At 47.2% G+C, this 16820-nt stretch overlaps 2 protein-coding genes across 4 annotated transcripts in view; one reads left to right on the forward strand and one right to left on the reverse strand.

Annotated features, from left to right (window-relative positions):
- The window catches only part of DDB2 (damage specific DNA binding protein 2), a 50874-nt gene extending 43750 nt beyond the window's left edge, over positions 1 to 7124 (reverse strand). Inside the window, exon 1 of the mRNA XM_032692181.1 lies at positions 6790 to 7124. The gene's annotated coding sequence lies outside the window, so the exon portion shown is untranslated. The remainder of the gene's footprint in view (positions 1 to 6789) is intronic.
- Positions 7125 to 7216: 92 nt separating this feature from the next.
- Positions 7217 to 16414, forward strand: ARFGAP2 (ADP ribosylation factor GTPase activating protein 2). Of its 3 annotated transcripts, XM_032692202.1 has the most exons (17): positions 7217 to 7352; positions 7594 to 7712; positions 8617 to 8689; positions 9236 to 9367; positions 9458 to 9538; positions 10352 to 10454; positions 11083 to 11139; positions 11702 to 11746; positions 12790 to 12842; positions 13245 to 13381; positions 13914 to 14045; positions 14527 to 14655; positions 14733 to 14861; positions 15228 to 15354; positions 15472 to 15562; positions 15650 to 15768; positions 16188 to 16414. In XM_032692202.1, exons 1-17 carry the CDS (start codon positions 7281 to 7283, stop codon positions 16206 to 16208), a joined length of 1620 nt encoding a protein of 539 aa, XP_032548093.1. In that variant the 5' UTR covers positions 7217 to 7280; the 3' UTR covers positions 16209 to 16414. The 3 variants fall into 3 exon arrangements, with proteins under 3 accessions (XP_032548093.1, XP_032548095.1, XP_032548096.1); XM_032692204.1 differs by lacking the exon at positions 11702 to 11746; XM_032692205.1 differs by lacking the exons at positions 7217 to 7352; positions 7594 to 7712 and adding an exon at positions 8271 to 8381.
- Positions 16415 to 16820: the final 406 nt, after the last annotated feature.

Consider the following 16820-nt stretch of genomic DNA (forward strand, 5'->3'; position numbering starts at 1 on the left):
AAATACTCACTGCAGGCTGGTGGGAAAGATTGTGCAAAACAAGCAAGATACAGGCTGCATGATAAGCAAAGTGTCTTCAGAGGGACCTTGCCCAAAAAATAACCCAAAAACAAAAAAGGGGAAACAGAAAAAGACTTGCAACCATGTGTTGAATTGCCACCCAGGTCCAGGCTACAAGGAGCTGAAAAACTCATGGGCTGCAAGAGAATGAGACTGTTTACTAAGCTACCTAAGTTCTTAGAAGATCAAAGAGGATTAATATGAAAAGATTAACAAAACCTTGCTGAAAGGGACGGGAAGAAGGTAATAGAGTAAGCTCTGTAACTGGAAAAAATTGGCTAGTTATCTTTAGAATATCTAACTAAGCAACATGGCTCCAGTGAACTTCTCCAAACCAAATTTCAGGCCAAATCACCTCAGCTGCTTTCAGTACATTCATTTTCTGGCCACATCCTCTTGTTTTTCATAATTCAGGAACCCTGCTTGCAGAGGTTCCTGGTTTGTCAGTCTCTTCACTTATGGCAATTATAGCTTCAGTTTGAAACTTCCTTTCTCAACAGGCAGTGTAGTGGTGCTCAGTACTTCTTCCCCCTTAGTGTGGGGGCCCATAATCTCTCCTCTTCAGTTTCAGAGCTTTTGCTAGGTCCTGCTAATTGCAGATCCTGTGGTCCCTTCCTCCTTGTGTTTCCTTTCTATCCAAGCAGCTGGAAGTCTTTTTCCAGGTCCTGCACTCTCCCCCTTTGACTTCACTACCTCTTTCCTTCCTGAGTCTATTGCTCCTGCTTTTCAGCAGGAGGCTGACACCAAAAGAGTCACTGCCCCCAGCTGTGACCACACTAGCCCTTCTCTCAAATTCTCCTCAGGGCTTCCCCACAGGTGCCACACAGTTCCTAAGGAATGCTGCATCCACAATCCTATGGATGTTTGCTTCACCAGTGGCCCTGCATCCCCCTCTACACACGAGGAGCTGAAGCACTGCTACTTACACTCACTCCACCCAAATCCCTCATAATGGCCTGTTTGACAGCACTGCTTGCACTCTGTACGTTTTCAAAAGAGCTTTCTCATTTTGCCTTGCTTATCTTCTCTTTTTGTCAGCTCTTCCTGCCTTGCTTTCAAGGGTCACTGTCTTCTGCTTAAGGCATGCTCCCTACGCTTGTTGTAGGGGTTGTAGGCAACTAGTACCTGTACTAGAGGGATTCAGTTTAGAAAACTGGTGAGTGGAGTGAGCTGCAAGGAAGAGAGATTACAAATGCACTGGAAAACTTGGAAGGGTTGTGTCTGATAGGTGGACAGCCCTGCTGGCTCTGAACTCAAGCAAGTTAGTGCCTGTGCTGTGGACTGCCCTTGAAAGAAGCTGAGGTAGTTCGGGGTCTGCTCACTGCCCAGTTTCTCCACCTTGCTCCCCATGTGGTGTGATGAACATGTTTTCCATCAGTTGAGTGACTGTCCCCTGCCAAACAGCCTGCTTCCAGCAGGGACACCTGTAACATCTACAAACAGACATTACAGCAAGGTCTAAAACTTGTCCTCAGATCCAGGAAACCCCAGGGCACATTGGCCAGCTCACTCCTACTTTGAGGTATCCCCAAAGCCTCCCAAGTCCAAAGCTGCTAGGCCAGAGGTGATATTACCAGACATTTGCAAATAAACATTTGATTATAATATAGGAAATTGAGTTACAAAATAAAAGCCTGAAGACATAAATATATACACACACACACACTCAACCCAGGAGCAGCACACTCCTCCCCTGGCCCCACACTCCAGTTACCCTTTCCATCAAATCCCAGCAGTTTTGCCTGGCAGCCCAGCAACATCATCTGGCACAGCTGAAAGTCCTCTCTTCCTTTCAAAACTCCTAGCCCTTCCCTTACATATTCAGCAATCACACAAGCTCAGCAGTGCAATGACCATGAGCACTTGAGCAGGGCTGGGGACACGACTCAGCCCACGGCTGCCGCTTGCCAGGGCGGGTGCAAGGGACAGGATGTGCAGCAGGACTTTCAGCTGCAACACAACCCCAAATCAGAGCAAGCCAGCCATGACTCTGCTCCTTAGTATCTCTCAAGTAATCAACACGTCTCTCAAGGAACACAACATCCATTGTGTTCCTTAACTTATGTGTTTCTTCTACATTTGCTGGCTTTTCTCCAAACCACAACATTTGCAAGACTGCAGTAAAACTGTAAGTTGTAAACCTGAACAAAATATTCACTCTACACATAGTCTATTAGCTCCTTATCTTAGATCATGCTGGAAGCATTGAACAGAGTCAGTGTGTGACGTGCTGCCTGCCTCAGTGGTGTACTCCTTCCTAGGAAGGCAGCTACTAATTACACTCGGTCCAGCACACCAGCAAACCAGTCACCCACGACTCTCAGCCATCTGCTTCCCTAACATCAATCCCAGCAAATATATGGCCTTATGGGAGCACAGGCAGTTTGCTGACTTGACAGAAACATAACCTAACCATATGGAAAAGTTTCCACATGATCCCTGAAACCACGGGAAACTGGGAGTATCTTCTTACTCTGGGAAGGGACATCCCTGCTGAGAACCCATCCCTTGTTCTAGTGAGAGGGAGAATGCTTTCTATCTGATTCTCCACTCCTTCATTCATGGCTATGCTTGCTCTTTCCACTACTGAAAATAGCCCTGAAATACTGAGCAGAGCTCTCTCCCAGGGTTATTGACTATCCCTGAGGGAAATCGTGGATTAATTCATGTCTGTAAACTGCTTAGTAAGGAAGGGGGGGGGGGCAGGGAAGTAACAGATTTGTGTTAGGAATTGCTTCTCTGCCCAAGGTATCATTGTAGATTCCTGGTACCCCACCACTTAACACTGTGATCTATGGGAAACTATATGTCCCTGTTACTTTTTGGGTAGTTTACTGAATTTGTCAGACCCTTTCCCAAATCTTCTCATTCAGCTAAAGTGTGAGAGGCCAATGGCTCTGAGTAGGAGAGCAGGACTCAGCCATCTCATCTCTCCTGCACAGTCCTTTCACCCATGTTCTTTGCTGGACAGTGAGAAGAGAGCAAGGTCCCTCTTTCCTTCTGCCAGCCTGCTTTTGGATAGACTCACAGAGAAGCACTTTCTCTTCACTTCTCTTTTTCTCTTCTCTTGTTTTTAGGCCTGAAAGTGCAGGGCATGTTTGATCCCCATCACAGCACTTCACTTCTGAGTCTCTCCAGCTCTTTCACAGTAACCTCATGCCCTCAGATAACCAGACTTCTGTACTGCTAATGCATCCCTGGTGTTATGGTAGACTCCAAGAGCAAGCCTAGTCACAGTCCTTTGCTTTCCTTTGCTCTCTTGGATGATGCTCTATCTTATCTTTCATAAATAGAGGTGGGTAACAGGAAGGTGATTTCTGATTAGGAGACTACATCAGGCTCAGGGTCTGGTGTCACAGCAGTCAGGAAGAAAGAGGCAAGTGTCAGATGTGATGTCGATGGACAGGGAAGCTGAGGGCCAAAGAGCAGGCTGCCAGCTTGGAGCTCAGGAATTCAGCACTAAAGCATATGAGATGCAAAAGAAACAGATGGAGGAAATAGCAAGAACAGTGCAATGACAACACACGCTCACAGGGAACAGTCAGCAGCAGGAGGTCTTTCCTGTAACTGACAAAGGCAACAAAAAGAAGCCGACTATTTCTCAGACCAGCAGCATGCTCTTCCTGCTGCTTTTATGGAAAACTGATGGACAGGATCGGCAGCTTTGCCAGGATCTGGAGCACCAGCACGAGCTGGAAGGCCTGCAAGGGACCCTGCCAAGGGAGAGAATTTAAGTAACCCTGCTGTAGCAAGCCTTCCTAGGACACGGTGCAGTGAACAGAAACTGTGCTCCCTCCACAGAGGAGAGGAGCCTGTACTGTATCTCCCCATGTCCTCTAGCACAGACAGGCAGAGACAAAGTGTGACACTGACCTACTGGCCTCTGAGGCTGCCTTGCCTCCTCCTGGCACATGCCATTTCTCTCTGTTGTGGTTTAACCCTGCATCCAACCACCACGCAGCCACCTGCTCACTCCACTCACCCACACCCCCCTGTGGGATAGGGAGGAGAATCATAAAAAGGTAAAACGATAATAATGATAAAGGAATTAAACTCAAGAAACACAAGTGATGCACAATACAACTGCTCACCACCTGCTGACCACTGCCCATCCCCTCCTCAAACAGTGATCAGCCCCTCCCAGACAACTCCCCCCAGTTTATATACTGGGCATGATATTCTACGGTATGGAATATCCCTTTGGCCGGTTTGGGTCAACTGTCCTGGCTGTGCTCCCTCCGAGCTTCTTAGGCAGTTCCTTACTGGCAGAGCCCGGGAAACTGAAAAGTCTTTGGCTTACAGTAACCACTACTCAGCAACAACCAAATCATCCATTGTGTTATCAATATTTTCTCATACTAAATGCAAAACACCAGCTACTAGGAAGAAAATTAACCCTATCCCAGTCAAAACCAGGACACTATCTCACAAGCCTCAGCTGGGGGAATGCCAGCATGAACAGAGTCTGTCCCTCCTAACCCTTGTGTGACATCTCCATCACACAGCCAAACAGAGCTCACGAGAATGAAACAAGCAGAGGAGGGGAGCAGCACCACACAACAGATGATGACAAGGCAGGAGCGAGCAACTCAGGTTGAGGCAGCTCTAGCCAACATGAACATAAGCACTCCCAAAGCACACTCATCATCTGAACTTGCTCCTCGACACAAGATGCAGCTTACACAGCCTCTACCCTGGCTCCATAGACTCCCTCTCCTGCTCTTCTGTCGGGGCCCTGAATGCACTAACATGTCTTCATTGTCCTGAGCAGCCTCACCTGGGGCTCTACCCAAACTCCCAGCCCATAAGGTTGGGGGGGTTGGATGTGTTTCCATTTAAGCTCAGCCCAGAGCTACTCGTCCCTGTCTGAGCTAAGATGGAGGAGTAATGGTCTCTGTGCCTGACCTGTAGGCTGGTTTACCAGCTTGATCTCAGGCTTGACTTGCCTTGTCACTACAGACATGCCTGGCAATCACTGGGCTGATCCTGACCCAGCTTGACTACAAACTACCTCATCGCCACGAGCTTGCCTAGCTATCTCAATTTTTGGTGAAATCCAGCTGCTGTGCTGGGCCTGCCTTGCTCTACATGATCAAGTACTGTGGCAATGGGCCATGGCTGGTGAGGGCCCTGGCCTGCTGGCCTCAGGAACACCCCTCTCACAGCTCTTCTTCTCCTAGTGTGCAACCAGCCCTTACTGCACCCTGACATCAGCTCTCCTGGTATGACTGCCAGGACAGCTGCACCATGAATGGCATCAGGGAACTCAACTCTTTTAAAAATAGCTGTGAGGAAACTGCTATCGGTTACTTTCACCTGAATTGGTTCCCCAATGCTGTTTGTGTAATCCCAGAAATGGGCATATAGGCACAATTAAGGTAGCAGCATAAGAACAACAGAAACCTGGGGCTGCTTAAGATAAGACTGCTGCCAAGAATGAGCCCTGTCACACTAGATCAGGCTTCACTACCCAGTTCAGAAACTCATCTCAGAGTAGCTTGAATCAGATGTGTCAACCAGAAGCCTCTCATCTTACTGTATGTGCCTCCTATATCAGATCTCACTCTGATCATGTAGTTAGAGCTTTTCTGATTCCCAGAATACAAGATCCTGCTAAACCTGCAGAGGGTTTTTCCTGCAGTTTTTTTTTTTCCTCAACAACTCTGTTGTTCCTGATTGCATCTCTGTGTCCCAACTTTACGTATCTTCCTAAGATCATAGGTCCTAGGTTCCCATTGCAATGAATTCTACTGTCTGCCTTAATATGTGTGGATAATGTGGAAATGAGTGAAATGAAAAGTCTTTAAATTTAAACTGAAAGTTGTCCAGGTGTTAGTATGTTTAACTGTTTCTTTTAATGACAAGCTGGTGTTGCAGAGGAATCTCAGAGGTAAGGAAATCCCAACCTATTCCATCTCTATAATACCATGCTACTGATTAGCCTTTGTCGTTATTGCCCTTCTGAATCTCTCATTGCTCTGCACCATTTTTTTTCTTTTTTTGGTTTGCTAAAGCATGAAATGGGCTATATGCCATTGACTTTTAGTTCAAAGCACAACCACATTTTTTCCTGTTTTTCTCATGTTATACCTGAATGGCTTTCTATCCCATACCCTCCTGCTTCCAGGCGGGTAATACAGCAGTTAAAGGCCCTGACATGAGCTTTGCTCTGAAGTAACAACTTCCCTACCTTGATTATTGCCTCATGTTGCCTTGATTACTGCACAGGATTAGCCAGTGCTGAGAGGTCTCTCCCCTCACTAAATCAGGCTACGAAGGTAGTGAATGGCCTTGAGAGAAAGCTGTATGAGGAGCAGCTGAGGTCAGTTGTTCTGTTCAGCCTGGAGGAGACTGAGGGGAGACCTCATTGCAGTCTCCAACTTCTTCATGCGGGGAAGCAGAGACACTGATCTCTTCTCTGTGGTGACCAGTGACAGGATCAGAGGGAATCGCCTGGAGTTGCGTCAGGGCAGGTTTAGGTTGGATATTAGAAAAAGGGTTTTCACCCAGAGTGTGGCTGGTCACTGGAACAGGCTCCCCAAGGAAGTGGTCACAGCACCAAGCCTGACAGAGTCCAAGAAGTGTTTGGACAATACACTCAGGCACATGGTATGACTCTCGAGAATGGTCCTTTGCAGGGCCAGGAGTTGGACTTGAATGATCCCTGTGGGTTCTTTCCAACCCAGGATATTCTGTGATTTTGTGAATCACTTCCAAATCACCACTCACTTGTGCCAGTGTGCCAGACGCGGTGTCCTGAGGTCGGGCTGCTGGAGCAGGTGCTGCCTGTAATCGCTGAGCTTTTTTCCCCGGTAGAAGCTGACCCGCGGCAGGCACTGCCTGTTTGCTATTCTAAAGGGTCCTTATCTCGATCCGGGCCCGCAGCGGCCCCAAAAGGACGGGCACGGCCAGAAGGGCTCCCTCAGAAGTGCCGGGTACGGGGCTGCGGCACCGCCGTGAGCATTCAGACCTGAGGGGGGTCTCGGTGCGCGGAACGTCCCCGCTTGTGTTTAGCCTCCGGCGTGCGAAGGCGATGCCGTGACACCCGAGCAGCAGCGGGCCGGCACCCGGGCGGCGGACAGGCTGCTCCGCTCCCGGGACGGGGGGGCGGCCCCGGAGCGGGCGGGGCGAGCCGGCCCAGCACAGACCGGTCACGGCCGCGGCGCCGATTGGGCCCGGCCGGCTCCCGTCCCCGCGGGGGTGTCTGGGAAGGAGAGATCATGGCGGCGGAGCCGAGCAAGACGGAGATCCAGACCCTCTTCAAGCGGCTCCGGGCAGCGCCGGCCAACAAGGTAGCGGGGAGCGGCCGGGGGCTACCGGACCCTCCGTGCCGGGCTGCTGCCTTGCGGCCGCGGTCTGCGCTCGGACCGGACCCCGGTGGGCTCTGGGCCGCGCTGCGGCGGCTCTTGGGGCGGCCGGACAGCGGCTCTCGAGGAGGGCCCGAGGAGAGCCGGGGCCGCCGGGCTGCGGCAGCGGGTGGCGGAGCGGCAGAGCCGCCGCCTCAGCCCGGCTGTCCCTCTGCATTCGCTTTAGTCGTGCTTCGACTGCGGCGCCAAGAACCCGAGCTGGGCCAGCATCACCTACGGAGTGTTCCTGTGCATCGACTGCTCCGGTGTCCACAGGTCCCTGGGCGTGCACCTCAGCTTCATCAGGTGCGTGGGGAGCGGGGGCCCGGCCCGCGGTGCCGCCGGTAGGCCTGGGGCAGCCGTGTCTCCTTGTCGTGGGAACAGGCAGCGACTGGGAGAGGAGCGGTCCCTTCGGGTTGTGTGTGGCTCGCTCGCCGGAGGTTCTGGGTCACTCAACCCTTCCGAGATGGAGCTTCCAAAGCACCTCAAGTGGACCATCGACATGTTACTTTCGCTAAGCTTGCAGAAATGCTGTCTGGACTTTGACTTGTAGAAGCAGAGAGTGGAGTGTGTGTGGGGTGTGAATCTTGCCAGTAAAACAGCAGTATAGTAGTCTTTCTTGTAATGCTGAACAAGGCAAAAAGAGGAATATTATTTAATCTTTTCTGTATCAACTCAGTGGGAAAGATGGTTTTTGATTTTCAGTTTAGCTCTTTTCAGTACTTATAAAATTTAGCATTTTAAGTAATAGAACTGTGACCTTTACTTGTTCAGAGAAAAGCTGAGTAACTGATACGACACACACTGTGTCCCCTGACTTTACTTGGATGTTTTCTCAGTTGCTTTGTCATGTGTTTTGGCCTAATCCATCGGACGGGCTGAATATGAGTCTCTACATGTGGGATCCCATGTAGAACAAAAGTTCTTGGCTGTACTTTCCTAGCTCAAGCTCTGCCCTCTAAACAAGCAGTACAAGTGAGAGATCCTCAAAATTTGGATATTATTTGATGTGAAGCTGAGGTTTTTTCCTCACTTTAAAAGTTCAGATTAATTTTTTTACAGGAGCAAAGAAGTTACTAAGATGTTTTTTCCCTGTTTGCCTTGTATACTCTGGGATAATAGTGGGATATCTGACCATTCTAGGTTAAAGCTTGCTTTTGCATTTGGTATGCCTGTTCTTCATTAATAGAAATAATTGGTTCTCACACAGGTCCACGGAATTGGATTCTAACTGGAACTGGTTCCAGCTGAGATGTATGCAAGTGGGCAGCAATGCCAATGCGGTGAGGAGCCTCTGTGGGCATTTTGCTTGGTTTCCCTCTTACTAATCCACACCCTCTGTTTCTTGTACCTTTCCTTTGTGTGGCTTTATCAGTACCAACCTCACCTATTCTTTTTCTGGATAGCAAACTCTTCTGAAATATGTAATGAAGGGGGAGGTGTTTGTCAGGTGTGCTTAGAGGTCAGACTGTGATCTTTGCCTGTATTGTTTTCTGATGTGCAGTTCTGTCATTTTCTTGCACCTCATTTAAATGAGGCACAGTCTTCTTAAATGATAGGAGTTAATAACACTCATCAGTTTGAAAGCTCATGCTCAGCATTGTGAATCAGAATCATCCTTCTGTGGAGGATATGGGTGGTTTTCATAAGCCTTTGTGGCCTGGAGTGAGACATCTTGGAGAAAACTGATCAGTGAATGGTTGGTTCATGCTGTGTTCTCAGTATGTCATCCCCTGTCTCTGGGAAGCTTTCTTTTTCTATTGAGATTGTCTAATGCATGCTTGAGTATGATCTAGCAGTCAGGAGACTGAATATTCTTCTCTTTTCAGACTGCTTTCTTCCGCCAGCATGGCTGTACTACCACAGATGCCAATGCTAAATATAACAGCCGAGCTGCCCAGATGTACAGGGAGAAGATCCGGCAGCTGGCAAGTGCTGCCATGGCCAAGTATGGCACTGATGTAAGTCTGAACATCTTGGCACTGTTAGATGAGTAGTGCTGGATGCTGAGTCTTGTAGGATACCTTCTTTTTTCCCTCTCCTCTCTTCAGCTGCTTATAGATGGACTGAGTGGAGCCCCTGGGCACTCTCCTGACAAGAGTGATGCTGATTTCTTTACAGAGCACACACAGGTGAGAAGAACTGCCTAAACCAGGCAGCCTTACTAGCTCTCAAATAGCCAGCTGTTCAATCAGGAGCAGTCCCACGTAGTTTGGAAGGACTCTAAATTGTATAATTAATCAGTAGTTACATGGAAGAACTAAGATTCAGTCATCTGTCTTGGACATAGTCACAGATTTGAACAATCCCTGATGGGGCCTGTAATATCCATGTCTTTTGTTTTTAAGACCATCTTTACCTTCAAAGAATACTCAGAGCTACCAGCTACTCCCTGGTAGGGTGTGCTGTGTTAATGCATAGTTTCTTTGTACAGTTTACACAAGAACTGGCTATTCCTTTGAACTTCTGGTTAGTCAGCTTTTCAGTGCACAGACCCTGGCAAAATGGATTTGGGCAACTGTCTGCACAGTGCTAGGCAGACTTTCTCAGGTGAATAGAGCAACATGAGAATTGGCTGAGAATGGCAAATAGAGACAGTGGGAGCAGAGGTTTAATTTTTTCCAGGAAAACTCATTCACACTTTCTCCTAGATTTAAGCTCATGTCCTTTAACCTGAGAAGTCCTCACAGTAGCCAACTGTCAGATGATGTTGTCAGTCCTCCTGGTCTTTCATTCATCTTAGCTTTCATTTTTTCTTTAACTTTTGTCCCTGGTAAGGGAATGTTGACTTGTTCGTATATTATGTTCAGTGAAGATATAGTCTGGAGTTTAGAACAAATTTCCTTTGGCCTAAAATTGAATATGGTTACCAAACCTGAAGTAAGTTCAGGATTTTTTGGTTCATTCATCTTCTACAAATCATTGGAATTAGCATCTCCTTGCAGTCTTCCAGTACCTGGGATGTAGCAGATGCCAGCCAGAATCTTGCACAGTCTTCCCCAGAGGTGGAAAAAGCAGCAAAGTCATCAGAAGGCAGTGAAGTGTCGAGTGAGTTCCTTGCTGAATTATTCTTTCCAAAGACATGCTTTCATTTCCAGGAGAATGCAGATCTCTACTGCAGTTGGAAGGGCTGAGTGGTTTGAAGGAGTGGAAGCTCTCCGCACTCTGTGATGTTTATTAAATTTGTGGAGACTTAAAAAACATTGCTCTGTTTGGGATCAGTTCTCTGCTTTTCCTGAAATGCACGCAAAACTGTTTTGTGGATTTAGCTGCCCCATTTTCCTGATTCCAGGCATAATTATTTGTTTAAACGCTCTTCTCTATCCCTTGAATTGTGTGGTTCTGAAAATGACATATGAATATAGAGCAGAAAACTGTTTCTGGGGTGAATGACAAGGAAACCAAGAATCTGGGGGCATAGTTGTAATTTGAAACAGCTTTGTATATTTCCCAGCAGAGTGGTCACTTTCTTTTACTATGTTAAGAACACTGCAGAGAGAACAATTGGAGACATAAAGTTGTTGTGCTTGGGAAATGGCATGTTTCAAGCTGTAACTTGATTTGTTTGTGGGGGCAGAGGAGCTGGAAGAGATGTAGTGAACCTGTGAACACACTGGGGAAAAAAGGTGTTGAGAATCAATCCGCTGAATGTTTTCTTCTGGTTTTGTGCCCACAGATGCCAGCCAAGGCCCATCTATTGACTTGTTGAGCACATCTCCTAAAGCTCCTCTAGGTAAGTAAGACTCTTCACCATCTCTTTGATCAGTCTTGCTCTTATACCTTATGTTCAGTAGTAAGCTCAGTGGAGGTGGAACCAGTGAGCCAATTTCCAGAATATCTAAAGAAGCTTATCTTCCTGTGGAGCCAGTACAAACTATGTTCCTGAACCCCAAAGCCAAGCTACAGTTTGCTGGAGATTTCCTCCTCCTTCGGGTGATTGAGTTCAAAGCTGTTGCCTTCCCAAAAACATGTTTTTATTTTTTGAGCTTTGGACAAGACTTGGCATGTGCATATCAAGAACCTGGATGACCAAGGCCACATGGCTGTGGTGTTTGGTTTTCTGGTTTGTTTCCCCACAGAACCTTTGGAGACAAATGAATTTTTAAAATCGGAGTAATAGGGATTTGTATCTGATTCTCTCCTGCCATTACTGTCCTGGCTGCACACAAAGCATCTAACTGCAGCTTCTTTCCTTACTGGGAGCATGCTCCTAGCCCACAGTGGGTTCATTCTGGGTGGAAAGCCTGTGTCCTCAAGTGTCTGTTTATTCCCCATGTTTTATGTCTCTTCCTCAGACATGTCCATGTATCTATCAACACAAGGGGCTGCTCCTGCCAGAGGTAACTGGCTAACAGCTGGCCTGCACTGGCTGCTTGTGACAATTCTGCTTGCCCCTTCTGTAATTCTGCCTTCAATTCTAACTTAACTTCCTGTGCCTGGGGGAAGAGAATGACCCAAAGCTTATATGTGTTGTATTGGGATCTAAACCAGCTATTTCACATCTGTAAAGAGACCTTATTGACATTTTTGTTAAATGTTTTCTAACAGTAAAAATAAAAACAAAAAACCTCAAATCAAATGTTAGGAACAGTGAGTGGAAAACAGTCTGGGATAGTGTGAATGTTTTGAATCTTCTTGTTTCAAAAACTTATGGTAAGACTAAAAAAGATACAGGAAAGGCTGTCAAGAATGATCTCTGGGCTAACAAAAGTCATATGGCTCTAGAAAGTAAGGAGACACATGCAGAAGAAAAGCCCAACAAGGGTGATAAAAGATTTCTGAGCTTGGAAAAATGTCTTGGGCAGTCCATCTCTGCTTTGTTCCTACCCTTTTCCCCAGGCATCTGCTGCTTGGCTGGACCTTGTCTGGTTTTACAAGTGTGGTATGCCCTCAGAGTCATAAGTGCAGCTCGCTGCACTTTAGGCCCATTTTGTTGTTGGAATGTTCATGTAAACATGACTTTCAGGGTTCTTGCTGCTTTGTCTCTAAGACATTGGTGAGCCACTGTCCTTCATATGCCTCTGAAGCTGCATTTTATTGAATTTGTGTATGGAATAAATCTAGTCTTTCTCTAACTACCCTGATCCCTACTGGATGGGGTCACCTGCTGCATAACACTAAGAGGAGCTATTCATAGTTCTTAATTCACTTACAAGTTTCTTCAGCAATGGACATGCTTCTTTAGGCCAACAGCCTGCAATTGTGGAGCTTCTAAGTGCATCTTACTTAGCTGGGTGAAGGCACCCAGTCTTCTGATGTAAAGTGCATGGTGTGCCCTGGATGCAATAGCAGCTGGACTGTGGTGGATGTTCATGTTGCTGTCTAATTTTGGCTTTTTAAATTAATTTGCTTCTGCTTATTTGCTGCTTCCCTCCTCTTGTAGAACTTAAATCCTCCCTCATTGGAAAGAAGAAGCCAGGAGCTGCCAAGAAAGGGGTATGTCTGAGCTCTTGTTTTATGGAGAGGCATGTCTCATATTACTGCTGTCCTTTCCCTGGGCCTTGCTTTCTGCCCTTAACAAAGCTACATACAGAGAGATCGGTTTGGGGAAGGGAGAGCTTAGACAGCTTGTATATTAATGCACAAAAAAATTAGGTTTTCGATCATTACTGGTGACAGTCTGAAGTGTATGTGGCTGATCTGTTAGTGCTGGCCACTGGTGGGTTAACTCTTGGGTGTTCTTTTATAGTGTGTTGCAAGCTCTTTTGGGTCTGTAGGTTGTGACTACACAGGGAGACCGAAGGCCTGATCAGTGCAGCAAGAAGTAGGATTCAGGTTTTCTTCTACAGTGAACAGTCTAGGGTGAAGAAATCACAACTTTTTGTTTTGTTTTTCTAGTTGGGAGCAAAAAAAGGTCTTGGAGCCCAGAAAGTAAGCAGCCAGAGCTTCAGTGAGATTGAGCGACAAGCCCAGGTGGCAGAGCAGCTGAGGGAGCAGCAGGCAGTGGAGTCCAGGAAACAAGCCGAGGAGTCCATGTAAGTGCCCTGTTTGGGATGAGTACCTTGCATACGTAAGGCAGAAGTAATATGAGGTTAATGCTGTTCATCGTAGGACCACCTAATGTGAGTACAGAACACACTGCATTATTATAGGAGGAGCAGTAGCTATAAGCCAGTATGGCCCTTGTAGCAGGGCACAAGTTATACTGACATATTTTATTCAAATTATCAAAGTTTAGGGAGCAGATATGCAAGTATTTTGTGTTTCTATTAACCTTTGGACAGGACTAAAAAAGGCAAAGGTTGAACTGGATCATTCTCGTGGTGGGGAGGGGAAGACAGATGCTGCAATGCTTACAGTAAGGAAATCATGGTTAACCAGGAGAAGAGTTGAATCTCAGGGGAGGTTAGATTGGAAAACAAGCAGTAGCTTTTGTGCAAGGATTTTGGCAGAGCTGTTCTGAAAATGGCTGTTTTGATGGGTTGTCAGGGTTACCACTTGCTCCTCCACAGCATGGGCAGCAAGGGAGGGTAATGAGCTGGTACCCACCATACCTCTCTCCTTCAGAGTCGCCTCAATGCGTCTGGCTTATCAGGAACTGCAGCTTGATCGGAAGAAGGAAGAGAAGAAGCTTCAGAATCTTGAAGGGAAGAAGCGTGAACAAGCAGAGAGGCTGGGCATGGGCTTGGTGTCCAGAAGGTACTTGGCTGTGGATGGCATAGGACAGACAGGTGTCTTGGAAGCACCCTGCTCTGGAAAAGTTTCTTGAAGGCAGTAGCTTGCTCTTGTAACAGATAAGGAGATGATTTTATTAAAGAGTTCATTTGCTGGTCTAGATCTAAAAATGCTTCAGGCACCAGAAGGAATGGGCACTTTGTTCAAAGGTTCTAGTTCTCATCTGAGCTTTTCCACAGATGTGTGGCCTGTCAGTGTCTAGCTCTAGAGCCCTGCTGCTTGACAGATGTCTCCCTGCAGGATCCTTCCTTTAAGAAGGTAGCTCAAGACTTCTGAAGGAGCATAGATAAGTGGTGAAGGGGGCTGAAAATCCCAAAGCTCTCCCTCCAGGCTTGTGGCACCTGTCCTGCCTGCCAGAAGGCCAGATTCAGTTTTGAGGCAGACTGGTTGTAGGGGCTGGATGCTGGCAGACCCATCAGCCCTGACTGCCTGTTTGTTGTGCTAGTCCTGTTTCACACTCGGTGATGGCTGAGATGCAAGTAATTGAGCAGGAGACGCCGCTGGGAGTAAAGTCTTCCCGCTCTCAATTGGACTTGTTTGAAGATGGTGGAAGCTTCACATGTGGACCCCCCAAGTAAGACTTGGCTTCAGTGTAGTCTTTGGCTTAATCCTGAATTTTATGTCTGGCGTCAATTAACCTATTTTTAATAGGTACAAATACAGTCCCTTCTCATTTGAAGATGCATTTGGCTCACGATGGGAAACAGACTCTTCATGGGGTATGGACAAAGAGGAGGAACCTGAGGTGACTGTTTCCAGTATTCGGCCAGTTTCAGAGAGGTAATGCTTGCCACTGCTAGTGTACCTTGTGCCCCTTGTGTGTGGGACAAAGGGATAAGTCTGGGAGCTGTGGGAGAGATGCTGCTGTGTTACAGCAGGAGCCTTGTGCTACAAAAGATAACTTGGACAGACAAGCCCAAGGAAAAGGGCCTTGAGTGAAAGGGCCTCAGGCACTTCTTTCCCTATCATATCCCTAAGTTTGATACAGCCTCTATGGTCATCAAGTGCTGGTTGAGGTGGGCAGAGATGGTCGCTAGCACTTGAGGATTTCTTGCTTTCCTTTGATCAGATGGGGTCTGAGACAGAAGTCTGATTCTTTACTGTGTTGATGAGCTTAAGCTGACATGTCTTTTCTTGTTTCCTTAGACCCACCAGTAGGCGGGAGACTGAGAACAGGCCATCCATTGTGGAATCCAATGAAGCTCGGCAGAAGTTTGCAGGGGCTAAAGCTATCTCTTCAGATATGTTTTTTGGGCGGGAGGCAGATGCTGAGGTAAATGTATTCTGCAGTGCTTATGCTGCTACAGCTCTGGCTTTACCTCCTTCTGTTTGCTCAGGTCCTACTTTATTCCCTTCTTTTATAACCTTTTTATTTTGTTTTCTGCTGCAGTACGAAGCCAGATCCCGACTGCAGCAGCTCTCGGGCAGCAGCGCCATCAGCTCTGCAGACCTGTTTGGAGAGGCTGACAATGTACACTCAGGTTTGTTAGCACTCAGTGGGTTGAGGGAGGGGGTCAGGGTGCTCTGGAGCTGAGGAACTCCAGGCTAACTCCTGCTGGTTCTTGCAGGTGGCGTGTCTATTGGAAATGTCCTGCCTGCAGCTGACATTGCACAGTTCAAGCAAGGAGTGAAATCTGTTGCCGGCAAGATGGCTGTTCTAGCCAATGGGGTGATGAACTCCCTCCAGGTGAGGTTACACTATGGCACCTTTAGACAGGCTATTGTCATGGTCAGGGACCTTCACAATAATCTGGCTTCTACTGGAATTATTGTTGTCTTCTTAAATTATGGGGAAAGTCCCAGGTAGAGACCGGTCTTTCATAGCTGACGACTACAGTACAATAGCTGAGCAATGCCAGGTGACCTCTACTTGGCCATCTTACTCTCCTGCTGTACAGGACGCCTTGTTATGTCAGATATGCCTTCTCCACAAATTCCAGGCAGAACTTAAAAAGTTAAGGTCATTTTACCTTCTGCCTTTGCATGGTGTCCTGTCTAGGTAACCACATACTGCATTCAAATACCAAACACCCCAATTTCTTGTTATTGGTCTCTGGATTTTGCATGAAGGTGTTGTAGCATGGTGTCTTCTTGTTTCCTCCTCAGGATCGTTATGGCTCATATTGATGACCCAGGGACTGCAACTCAAAGGGAAGCAAGCAAGAGGCACTGATGCCACCTTTGTCTGGAGTAAACTCTGCAGGACTGTCTTATTATCTGGGTTGGGTGGGGAGGGGAGAAGGTAACTGGAGGGAGTCAGGACATGGCTGTTCCCAGGATGCTTTCGAAATATATCTGGATTCCACTCTATTAAAATTCAATGTGCCCTCATACCCACTGCTATCTACTAGCCAGTAGAGACAGGCCTTCTTACAGGGTTAACCTCACTATTGTAAAAGATATGACAGGAACTCCTGGACTGCCTTCATCAGTGCTCCTGTCCTTCTTGGCCCATACCTTAACTCACCAAGTGACAAAGGAAAGGGGAATGCTATTTTTCTGAACATCATGTGACATGACTTTTTTGTTCTGCTCAGTGCTCCCAATCCATGGTGCTGTGGAGTCCTCTGTATTTGCAGGGTCTGACTTTTGCCATGATATGGTCCTTTTTACTGTCTTCTAAACCAGCATATATAGATGCAGGAGAAAAAAACCCTCAAAGATTATATCTCTGGCTTCTAACTACATCATCAGCAAGAAAGGCCCAGGTAAAGAAGTAATTTACTGGATCCCTGGTTA

Source organism: Chiroxiphia lanceolata, chromosome 6 (genome assembly GCF_009829145.1).
Source record: "Chiroxiphia lanceolata isolate bChiLan1 chromosome 6, bChiLan1.pri, whole genome shotgun sequence".
Lineage (NCBI taxonomy): Eukaryota > Metazoa > Chordata > Aves > Passeriformes > Pipridae > Chiroxiphia > Chiroxiphia lanceolata.

Coding starts and splice junctions, on each gene's coding strand:
- ARFGAP2 (XM_032692202.1), top strand. CDS start 7,281: ATGGCGGCGGAGCCGAGCAAGACGGAGATCCAGACCCTCTTCAAGCGG. Junction 10,455..11,082: donor AGAAGGCAGTGAAGTGTCGA/GTGAGTTCCTTG, acceptor TTGTGCCCACAG/ATGCCAGCCAAGGCCCATCT. Junction 11,140..11,701: donor ATCTCCTAAAGCTCCTCTAG/GTAAGTAAGACT, acceptor TCTCTTCCTCAG/ACATGTCCATGTATCTATCA.